The 12,392-nt window shown below is 45.9% G+C and overlaps 1 protein-coding gene across 3 annotated transcripts in view; it reads left to right on the forward strand.

The window, feature by feature from the left end:
- The window catches only part of CLPTM1L (CLPTM1 like), a 269,603-nt gene that overhangs the window by 127,037 nt on the left and 130,174 nt on the right, over positions 1-12,392 (forward strand). For all 3 annotated transcript variants that reach the window (XM_063922687.1, XM_063922689.1, XM_063922688.1), the window contains exons 7-8: positions 10,920-11,037; positions 11,783-11,877. In XM_063922687.1, coding sequence (XP_063778757.1) covers positions 10,920-11,037; positions 11,783-11,877 — 213 coding nt within the window. The remainder of the gene's footprint in view (positions 1-10,919; positions 11,038-11,782; positions 11,878-12,392) is intronic.

Here is a 12,392-nt window from a genome sequence, read left to right on the forward strand (position 1 = left end):
GTGTCCGTACGTTCCCGCCATTCTGTAAGTTTTGGGACGTCCCCATCGTATTAAGTTTCCCCAATATCCCTTATGGATGCTAGAGAAAATAGGATTTTATTTACCTACCGGTAAATCCTTGTTTCATTGTCCATAAGGGATATTGGGCGCCTGCCTCAGTGCGTTGACTTTTCTGCAGGTTCTCTGTTATGTGGTTACTTGTTCAGCTGTTGCTGTTATTGTTACCAGACGTTGCTGGTTGTTATATGTTCGTGGTGTGCTGGTGTTAAATCTCACCACTCTTTGTTGTCATGTTCCTTCTCTCATATATGTCCATTCTCCTTCGGGCACGGTTTTACCTATAACTGCCTATGGGAGCGGGCATAGAGTGGAGGAGCCAGCACACCCAGTGAAGAAATTTTAAGTGCACCGGCTCCTTTGGAACCTGTCTGTACCCCATCGTACTAAGTCTCCCCAATATCCCTTATGGACTACGAGAAAAGGATTTACCGTTAGGTCATTAAAATCCTATTTTTTTCACCTGCTTCCAGGAAGGTGAATAAAAATCGCATAGTGTTGGCTTTTGGGGCTAATTAGATAGCCCCTGAGGGGATCAATTAGCTGTGGTAATTTACCGCAGCTTATAGAATTCTCCCCCTAAGCTTTTTTTTTTTTAAATCATTTAACACAACCCAAAAAACAGCCTAAGGCAGAGGTACTCAAACACAGTCCTAAAGGCACCCCAACAGTACAGATTTTGAGTCGATCATTGCTTGGCCCCAGGTGATTTTAATAGTTTCAAGCAAAATTGCGTCAATAATAGGATTTTGGTTACCTACCAGTAAATCCTTTTCTCGTAGTCCGTAGAGGATGCTGGGGTCCACAATAGTACCAGGGGGATATAGACAGACCCACCAGGAGCCATTGGCACTTTAAGAGTTTTGAGAGTGTGGGCTGGCTTATCCCTCTATGCCCCTCCTACCAGACTCAGTTTAGAAACTGTTCCCGAGGAGACTGACATCTTCGAGAGAAGGATTTAACACAGATAATGGCGAGATTCATACCAGCTCACACATACAAGGCACATGAAGCTAACTTAGCTTGAAAACTCAGCAACCGCTGAAAACATTACTTACCAAGTAACAATGCAGTACTTAACTAAAAACAAAGTTGTACTGAACCAGATAACCATTGCAGGAAAACGAAGCGCTAGGCGGGCTGCCAGCATCCCCTACGGACTACGAGTAAAGAATTTATAGGTAGGTAACCAAAATCCTATTTTCTCTTACGTCCTAGAGCAGGCCTGGCCAACCTGTGGCTCTCCAGCTGTTGTAAAACTACAAGTACCATCATGCCTTGTCACAGTTTTGCTATTAGGGAATGCTAAAACTGTGGCAGGACATGCTGGGATGTGTAGTTTCACAACATCTGGAGAGCCGCAGGTTGGCCAGGCCTGTCCTAGAGGATGCTGGGGTCCACATTAGTACCATGGGAATGTACCAAAGCTCCCAGAACGGGAGGGAGTCCGCGGAAACTCCTGCAGAACTGATTCACTGAACTTCAGATCATCAGAGGCCAAAGTATTGAACTTTGCAAATGTGTTCGACCCATACCAAGTTGCAGCTCGGCAAAGTTGTAATGCTGAGACACCCCGGGCAGCCGCCCAGGAAGACCCCACCTTACAAGTAGAGTGGGCCTTAACAGATGTAGGACACGGCAAGCCTGCCATAGAATACGCATTCTGGATAGTGAACCTGATCCAGTGAGAGATCGTCTGCTTAGAAGCAGGGCACCCAATTTTCTTGGGATCATACAGGACAAACAGAGTCCGATTTCCTGTGACAAGCAGTTCTCTTCACATATATTTTCAGAGCCCTTACAATAGCCAAGGTCTTTGAAGAAATTGAGTCAGTCGCCACTGGCACCACAATAGGTTGGTTGATATGAAATGACGACACAACCTTCGGAAGAAACTGCTGACGTGTCCAGAGCCCAGCTCTATCTTCGTGGAAGATCAAGTATGGGCTTTTACAGGACACAGCCCCCAACTCCGACACACGTCTAGCAGAAGCTAAAGCCAACAACGTGACCGCGTTCCACGTAAGATTTTTAACCTCAACCTCCTGTAGAGGCTCGAACCAGTCCGATTGGAGGAACTGCAACACCACGTTAAGGTTCCAAGGCACCGTAGGCGGTACAAAGGGAGGTTGGATGTGCAGAACTCCCTTCAAAAAGGTCTGAACCTCAGGGAGGGCAGCCAATTGTTTCTGGAAGAAAATGGATAGGGACGAAATCTGGACCTTCACAGATCCCAACTTCAGGCCCATATCCACACCAGCTTGTAGGAAGAGGAGAAACCATCCCAGTTGAAACTCCACCGCAGGAAATTTCTTGGACTCTCACCAAGATATATATTTCTCTGGCTGGGTCCACAGGATTATCCACAGGATAACATTGGGATATTATCGAGCGACAGCGAAAATGGCACCAACACGGTCACGAGCTTTCTGGCCTCCCAGGATGCATTGGGGCCTCCGCTATATAGTCCCGCCCACTGACTCAGTCAGATCAGTTTTTTGCTTGGTGCGGCAGGAAGCCGCATGGTCACAGGGCTGCTGTGAAAGCAGCCTCAAGTTTTCATTACTTTATTTTTATAGACGTACTATAATGTTTTTTTAGAGCAACTTCTCTTAACAGCGTCTTAAATGCATATTAGAAAGAGTCGCTCCAACATCTCCCTACCGGGTCGCAACAACGCTTACCTTCGGGTATCAGTGCTGTCTCGACGGGCGTCTGTGTCGGATGTTCTAGCAGGTCCAGCAGACGTAACCAGGCTGTGGCCGGAGCATGGGGAGACGGTGAGTCTATGGACTTCCACTTACTAGAGGGGTCAGGACACAGCTACACTGTTTTGGTGGAGACTACAAACAGTGTGTTGATGCGCCGAACATCTCGAGTGTGACAGCGCTACGCTCTGGGGATCATAGGCGCCAGGACTAGGTAGAGGCCGCGATCCTGGGAGTTTAAGTCAACGGGGGGTTTCAGATGCTCTCCTGGCCGTCCGTCCTTCGAGTTCATGGCCAGTTCCCGCGTGTCTCTCGTTTCATGAACTAAAATGACCTCACTTCCGGCTCAGACGCTACCACAACGGTACTCGGTCGCAGCTTAGACGCTGCGGTTGTGTACACTGGATATAAACCCGCCCAGACCGAGTCGCAGGCCTTAGCGTCTGCATACACGTGGAAGTCGCTCAGCGTCCGTGTCCGTTGGTGAGCGTCCGTGTCCGTAATCAGTTATCAAGAGCGGCAGTGTACACCAGTAGCGTCTGAATCCACTCAGCGTCTTACAAGCGTATTTGCTTGGATATGGAAGTGTGGTGAGTCTCCCTGTATCCCGCTCTCTGGAGGCAGGGTATACAGTACTAGAAATTCTCTCTACTTCTTAGTATGCATTGTTAATTTTTAGTAGCTATTGCATATGAGACCTGTATATTACTGTGTTTTCTGCATGTTATGTTGAAAATAGAACCAGTTAAAACAGAAGTACAATTTTCCTACTTATGTATAAGTTGTTATGGAGGTTGTATTCTCATATGACAATGTCTAATGCTTTAACATGTGACTGACTGCTAGTATGTGTGCTGACTTTTCTATGTAATGTCAGTCCTGTTCTGACCCTCAAATCAGGTGCACTGTTGTCAGATTGATCTCACCTCTATATACTGACATATAGGGTGTTCTTCAGTCACAAATTGTGTAGTCGATAACAGGTTAATACCATGTCTGTGAGCGGCAAAAGTGATGAGGAGAATTTATCAAGCACTCCTATAACCCTAACATGCTTATCTTGTAAGTCAGGGGTAATTGATATGAATCAATTGGTCACTTATGAGGGTTTGTGTGCAAACTGTTTCGCTTTTCAGCGAAGTAAAAAACAGGAGTTGGTTCAGCCAACAACAGAGCCACAATGGAATATGTTCGCAAAGACTCTGTCTTCAATAGCGGATAGGTTAGCTCCGGTAGCACCACCTCAAGGGTTAGGTTACACTATGAACCCATACATGCAGCTCCCTTCCTATGGTTTGGTTCCAGTAGCCTCTACAAGCAACCAAGGGGCATGTAAGACTAAGACAGATACGTCTGTGTGGCAGACTACACAAGATGATACATCGGATGATGATGAGTAAACAATAGATTCAACTCCGTATGATGATCAGTCGCAGAGCTTTAGTTCAGAAGATGTAGCTGAACTTATTAATGCCGTGAAGGCTGTGCTTTCTTTGGAAGAGCCAACCAAGACAGCGTTGAAAGCAAAAGCACCTGTATTTAAACGAACAAAATCAGTGAAATCTGAATTTCCAGCGTCAGATGAGTTGACGGAAATGATGGATGAGTCTTGGGCAGCGCCCAGTAAAAAGTATAAGATTCCTAAGAGATGGGATTCTTATTATCCATTTCCTGCTGGGGATTGTTCGAAGAGAGAAGTTCCTCCAAAAGTAGATGCACATGTTCTGCGACTCATGCATAAATCTGTTTTACCACTGTCATCTACCTCTTTGAATGATGTCACAGACAGAAGGGTAGAGTGTCTTTTGAAAAATATTTTTCTCTAGTAGGAGCAGTGGTAAAACCTGCTATGGTTTCGGCCTGGGTAGCAAAGGCTATGGGCGAATGGATAGAGGAACTAGAGAACAGCATCCCTTCTCCTTCGGGGGAGCAAGAGGATCGTTTTTGCCGTTTAAGACAATCTGCCCAGTATTTGGAAGAAGCAGCAATTGATGTAGGTACAGTTGCTTCTAAAGCTTCAGCCTTGACAGTAGTCGCTCGCAGAGCAATTTGGCTACGTACCTGGAAGGCAGATGCGGAATCCAAGAAAAAATTGGAAGCATTGCCTTTTGTGGGTAATATATTATTTGGAAAACCTTTATCGGATATCCTAGAATCAGAGGCTGAATCGAAAAAGGTCAGATTTCCGGCTACCTATAACCCTAAGTCCAAGGGTTTAAAATTTTGCTCTTTTCGTTGGCAAAGCAAAAGAGGAGCCTAAACAACCCCAGTTTAAATCCAGGGGTAGGAAGCCGTGGGCTAGCAAAAAGCCAGCTTCCAAACCTGAACAGAAACCCTCAGCCTGAAGAGACGGGCCTCCGCCTGGAGGATTCCAGGGTTGGGGGCCGACTCCTTCAATTTGCACACATATGGCAACAATCAACAGCAGATGCCTGGGTGCAGAAGGTAGTATCTCAGGGGTAGCCTCCTCAAAGATTTTTTTGCACCAGCCCGTCTCGTATAGAGTCGAAGGCCAATGCCCTGCAAGAAGCAGTCCAAAAATTACTGCAGTCAGGTGTGATTGTCCCATTACCTCCATCACAAAAGGGACAGGGGTATTACTCCAATCTTTTCTAATCCAGAAACCAAATGGGTCATATCGACCAATTCTAAATCTGAAAATGTTGAACAAATACATATGGATCCCGAAGTTCCACATGGAGACGTTACGCTCCATAATGTTGGCTATGGAACCGGGAGATTACATGGTATCTCTGGATGTACGGGATGCTTACCTACATGTGCCTATAGCACTGTCACATCAGTGTTACCTCAGGTTTGCCATCCTCCAGGAACATTTCCAGTTCCAAGCTCTGCCTTTCGGGCTAGCTACAGCACCCAGGGTGTTTACCAATATCATGGTGGTTATGGCAGCTTGTCTGCGCAAGCAGGGGATAAGAATATTCCCATACCTCGACGACCTGTTAATTTTAGCACAGTCGTAAGATTTACTGTTGAGCCATCTTCAACAGACGATAGTTTGTTTACAGAGACACGGGTGGCTCATAAATTGGGAGAAGTCGTCTCTGAATCCGTCACAGCGGATGGTTCATTTGGGGGCCATATTGGATTCAGACCTACAGAAAGTTCTCTTGCCAGAGAAAAAGATAGTCAAAGTGCAGGTTATGGCTCAGGAAGCGTTGCAAGCCCAGACAATGTCAGTCCATGCAGCAATGCGACTGTTGGGTCTGATGGTATCAACCTTCGACATGGTGAAATATGCGCAATTCCACTCCAGACCATTGCAGTACCTGATTTTGACCAAATGGAATGGAAATCATCAAACGATAAAGAAGCAGATGATAAAGATTCCAGTAAATGTAAAAAGGTCTCTAGCGTGGTGGCTACAGACAGACCATTTAAACAAGGGGAGACCCTTTTGGATAAAAGAGTGGCAAGTCCTGACAACAGATGCCAGCCTGCAAGGCTGGGGGGCGGTACTCGGAAGCCTATGGTTCCAGGGAAAATGGACCGTAAGGGAAAGTCACCTGCCGATAAATCTGTTGGAGATAAGGGCCGTTTACTTGGCTCTAGTTCAGGCAAAGGACAATCTACAAGGAAGACCAGTTCAGATCCGCTCAGACAATGCGACGGCAGTAGCATACCTCAATCATCAAGGAGGAACTCACAGCAAGAGTCTGATGGAGGAAGTAACTCCCATTCTAAGATGGGCGGAACTCCATCTCCCGGCATTGTCAGCAGTATTTGTCCCGGGTGTACTAAATTGGGAAGCGGATTTTCTCAGTCTGCACACCATTCAGGAAACCGAATGGGCACTACACCCAGAAGTGTTTCAGACACTGGTGAACAGATGGGGTCTACCGGAGATAGACCTTATGGCGTCTCGTCTAAACAACAAGATTCCGAGGTACGGATCAAGAACGAGGGACCCAGGAGCGGTCCTGGTAGACGCACTGTCAGTAGAATGGAGGTTTCAGCTGGCATATCTGTTCCCTCCGATATCTCTGTTACCCAGAGTAGTGAGAAAGATAAAGCAGGCAAAAGGAGCAATTATTCTAATAGCTCCAACTTGTCCAAGAAGGCATTGGTACACAGATCTGTTGAGAATGTCCGTGGAAGCACCGATACTGCTCCCTCAACGTCCAGATCTGTTAATGCAGGGTCCTTGTTATCACAGTCATCTGGATCGCCTATCTTTGACGGCGTGGCTGTTGAAACCTCTATTTTAGAGGCTAAAGGATTTTCAAAACAAGTAATCCAAACCATGCTTAGAGCAAGAAAGCCTTCTTTGGCCCGTGTGTATCATAGAATATGGCAAGCCTATATTCACTGGTGTACTGGAAAAAATTACAATCCGAGATCTTTTAAAGTAGCTAGGATTTTGGATTTCCTTCAGGCAGGATTGGATAAAGGGTTAAAAGTTGCTTCCTTGAGGGTGCAAGTCTCGGCGTTGACTGTATGGTTTCAGCAGAAGATTGCTAATTTACAGGATGTACGTACATTTTTCCAAGGAGTAGTACATATTCAACCTCCATTTGTTCCTCCTGCAGCTCCCTGGGATTTGAATTTAGTTCTTAAATTTCTCCAGGGTCCTTTGTTTGAACCACCTGAGAGCAGATCTTAAGTGGTTAACGGTTAAAGTTCTTTTTTTACTGGCAATGGTGTCAGCCAGAAGAGTGTCAGATTTAGGAGCATTATCTTGTAAGTCTCCTTTCCTAAGTTTTTTTCCAGACAGAGCAGTTCTCAGAACGAGATCTAGCTATCTTCCAAAGGTGGTATCAAAGTTTCACCTGAATGAAGAAATTGTAGTCCCAGCTTTTCAGATATCTGGACTATCTGCGGGAGAAGCGTCGCTGGTCGTGGTCCGGGCTTTAAGAGTCTACATAGATCGTACTAGTGCCGTCAGGAAAACAGATTCTCTCTTCATCCTCTACGGATTCTATGGGAGAGGTTGGCCTGCTAGTAAACAGACGCTGGCGAGATGGCTCCGAATGGTAATATCAGAAGCTTATTCTCATGCAGATCTCCCTATTCCGGCTAATGTCTCTGCACACTCTACACGTAAGGTAGGTCCTTCTTGGGCAGCACAGCAGGGTGCTTCAGCAGAACAGATATGTAGGGCAGCCACATGGTCTTCCATAAACACATTCATTAGACATTATGCCTTGGATACTTTTGCCTCTCATGACGCAGACCGGGCGAAAGGTCCTCCTGTGCAATCAGGAGCGTCCCCACCACTAAAATGGCTTTGGGAATCCCAATGTTATCCTGTGGACCCAGCCAGAGAAAGATACGTTATGGTAAGAACTTACCGTTGATAACGTGATTTCTCCTATGTCCACAGGGATCCCACCCTGACTCATCTGATTTGAGGATCTAGACCAGAGGTTCTCAAACTCGGTCCTCGGGGGCCCACACAGTGCATGTTTTGCAGGTAACCCAGCAGGTGCACAGGTGTATTAATTACTCACTGACACATTTTAAAAGGTCCACAGGTGGAGCTAATTATTTCACTTGCGATTCTGTGAGGAGACCTGCAAAACATGCACTGTGTGGGCCCTCGAGGACCGAGTTTGAGAACCTCTGAGCTAGACAATCACTAAACCTCTTCCTTCTTGTATGGAAGGGTGTGCATGTGTGTTCTTATCGCCTGTACAGGTCTCGACCTAATGTTCCTGCGGAAAGAACTGATCTGACTGAGTCAGTGGGCGGGACTATATAGTGGAGGCCCCAATGCATCCTGGGAGGCCAGAAAGCTTGTGACCGTGTTGGTGCCATTTTCGCTGTCGCTCGACAATATTCCAATGTTATCCTGTGGATACCTGTGGACATAAGAGAAATCACGTTATCAACGAAGTTCTTACCATAACGTATATTTTTCCAAATTCGGTGGTAATGTTTAGACGTTATTCCTTTCCTAGCCTGTATCAGGGTAGGAATAACCTTGTTCGGAATGCCCTTCCGAGCTAGTATTAGGCGTTTAACCTCCATGCCGTCAAACGTAGCCGCGGTAAACGGCCCCTGCTGCAGCAGGTCCTCCCGAAGAGGAAGAGGCCTCGGCTCTTCTTGCAGTAGATCCAGAAGATCCACGTACCAAGCCCTTCTTGGCCAGTCTGGAGCAATGAGCATCACTTGAACCCGAATGGGAGGGCCAGGAACTGAAAGGGACAGTCCAACAATGCGAATCGAAGATTAGCTTGATGCGGCAGCCAAATTGGATTTTGGAGGTATGCATCCTTGATATCCATGGATACTAGGAATTCCCCCTCCTCCAGACCTGATATCACTGCCCTTAGAGACTCCATTTTGAACTTGAACTCCTTCAGTAAGGGGTTTAGTAATTTTAAGTTCAGAATGGTCCTAACCGAACCATCCGGTTTCGGTACCACGAAAAGGTTCGAATAGTAACCTTTGTTTTGCATATGAGGTGATACTGGTACAATAACTTGTGCCTCCACCAACTTCTGGACGGCTTCTTGCAGGACAGTCCTGTCTGCCAGCAAAGCTGAGACACAGAGATTGGAGCCAACCCACTCACAGCGCTTTTAATATAAAGGGAGACCCCCTATCAGCGCTGACTGTGGACCTTTAATAGGTTACACAGTCGCTTTGCAGTAAACCCCCCCCCCCCCCCCTCCTCCTACAACCCCCTGGTACCGTGATAAATAGCTGGAATTGCTTTGGAGGGACTTGCTTTTCACTGACAGCGTTGTGCAGGCAGGAAAATGGTGCTGAAGGCTGCTGGTTCCGCTCTGAGGAAAAGCTCCGCCCCCAAAATGGCGCTGTCTTCCCGCTCTTCATAGGATTATACTGGCCTGAGTATTTATGCTGGCTGAGATCCGGTGACTCCGACAGGCTGTGTGACCAGTGTAGGGTGTAGGCGCTGGCTCAGGGCGCCCCTCACAGCGCCGCACTATGTACCGCTGAGCCTCCGGAGCGCAGTTAATATTGCGCTCCTACTCTGATGCCGCCATCTTCACACCAGCTCCCCGCTTGCTAGTGGGGTTGGTGACTCACTCACCACAAATCTTCAGCTCTGTAAGGGGGTGGCGGCATGCTGCCGGGGTGAGCGATCCCCTGTGGCGGGGAACGATCTCAGTGTCCTGTCAGCGGAGATAGTGGCTCAGACCCCGCAGGGCGGACACTACTCTACCCCCTTAGCTTTAAGATGAACTTTACTAGAGAAACTCTGTAGAGCTCCCTTAGCTGTGAACGGCTCCTCCGGGCACATTTTCTAGACTGAGTCTGGTAGGAGGGGCATAGAGGAAGGAGCCAGCCCACACACGCAAACTCTTAAAGTGCCAATGGCTCCTGGTGGATCCGTCTATACCCATGGTACTAATGTGGACCCCAGCATCCTCTAGGACGTAAGAGAAAATGGTAATACCAACATTTTTAGCTTTAAAACTCTAGGTATTAAGGTCCATGTAGTCACAGACCTCCATTTGGAGAGCAGAGTGTGTACCCCATAAACACTTTTATATGTAACATACATATGTTCAGAGTGGGTCAGAGGTCACAGGATTTTTACACATGGATAGGAGCACAAATGCATGTGGGTACTCGCTTAGCCCCAGTTCCTCCTCATGGCACTGTACTTGTCACACAGTGATAAGGTTGCAGAGGACAGAGTGTAAATATGCCGCTCTTTAAACTGTTATTTACCTTGATAGATGACCACCTGGTGTGTTGTGGCCACATTCTTGGAACATTAGAATTCTGGCACACTGGCATGCATATTGTACAGACATTGACGTGTAAAAGTAGAAGGTGCATAATGTTCAACAATTTGTGCTATTGTCAGTGTAACAAAGCCAGTTCCTTGTTTTAACTGGAAGAAAGCAAGATGTGTAGCAGTAAAGCTATTAGTCACACTTTTCATGGGTTAAAGCTCCAAAGATGATATTTTATTACTTTATAGTTACTCACATTGCTTTATCATGTACTGCTCCTCATAAAATAACATTTAATTTGTATCCTCAGAGACTTGTGCAACACTGTGGGACTTATCTGCTTATGTTTGTGTAGTTTTCTTGTGTGGAGGGGATGACTGCTTATTAGAATTGATACCTTACACCAGATTCTTGTGTCTTATTGATCTACTTCTACTATCTCTTTTCAAATCTGATAACGCTAACGTTCTCTTTAATGTAGATGATAAACCGTTCCACAATAGAGCTTCCTCTTACTGTTTCATATGACAAGATATCACTAGGAAAACTTCGATTCTGGATTCACATGCAAGATGCTGTCTACTCTCTACAGCAGTTTGGTATGATGTCTTTCAGAAAGCCTTCTGTGGTATTCCCGTTACACTGGAACGATAGTTAATGTTTTCTTATTAAATATTTTTATTTTATTATTAATTTTATTATTATATTGTGCCACTAGTGGTCCACAGCATCTTACAGATTACATTAACAGAAGCCGTGCAAGCAAAACAAGATAAAGTACAAAAGGCTTATAGTATGTTATCATTTGCATAGCATGGTATTTGAGCTAGATAATCATTGCTGCATATGCATTCATAATTACCACAAAAGCAGTGCCAGCTGAACACACAGGTTCAGTACCACTGTTGTAAGAAGGGAAGCGATGATGGTATAAGTGGGAAGGAAAAGCATGAAGGAAAAGGGCCCTGCTCGTGAGAGATTATAATCTAATTAGAAGGGGCAGATAAGGTGGACGTAGAGGGGAGAGACAGTGAGTGAGGAGCATAGAATGCCTATGAGCGATGTTTCTCTCCCCTGAATGTAAGTGCAGTTATATGCTGCACTTAAAGTACTGTGGGTTTGTAGGATTAATTTTTTTCCTGCAGCCTCATAGGTCTACAAATGAAAATGTACGAGTTCAAGCTGCAAGGGGCGGTGAGTTAATGGAATCCCTCCCTCCCCTTAATATTTCCTGTATATAGCCAGGTCCACCTAAACCACTCAGTATACCTTTCCAATGGATTAATGTATATATGTATTTTGTTGCTGATATCTGCAATATGAATTTGTTTTTCTAATTAACAGGCTTTTCAGAAAAAGACGCAGATGAAGTAAAGGGAATATTTGTGGATACCAACCTTTATTTTCTAGCGCTCACATTCTTTGTGGCAGCATTTCATGTAAGATTATCTACTGTCCACTGGCATATTTATAATGCACGTGCTGGACCCATTTTTTTTTATACTTACCCCTGCAAAGTCCAGCACTGAAAGCCGCACTGCTGCAGAAATCGCCCCGGGAAAATGGCCACCGTGCCATTTTTCCCAGAGAGATGCGCATTAGGGCCTTTCTACAGCGCTGCTCCAGTTCTGGGTGCCGGCCGAGAGGAGGGTGCCCAGACATAGGAGGCTGCACACGGGCCTTCTCCTCACTTAAAGCGCCCCTGCTACTGTCTATACAGTAATGGGAATATGAAATAGTTGTTAAATAACTAGCATGGTGTACTATAGCTAGTATGTATCATAGGAAAACATCCTTGTGGTTGTAACTAATGTGCAGATTCAAATTAGCTGGAGTTTGTGTCACACTCTCTCTTCTCCTTGGTAGAGTGTGGGAGCTATTTAGAAATTCTATCTATATAGCCATTATTAGAAACTCACGATCAACCCACGAGCAGTCACGAGGCAGCATCCGG

Source organism: Pseudophryne corroboree, chromosome 5 (assembly GCF_028390025.1).
Source record: "Pseudophryne corroboree isolate aPseCor3 chromosome 5, aPseCor3.hap2, whole genome shotgun sequence".
Taxonomy (NCBI): domain Eukaryota; kingdom Metazoa; phylum Chordata; class Amphibia; order Anura; family Myobatrachidae; genus Pseudophryne; species Pseudophryne corroboree.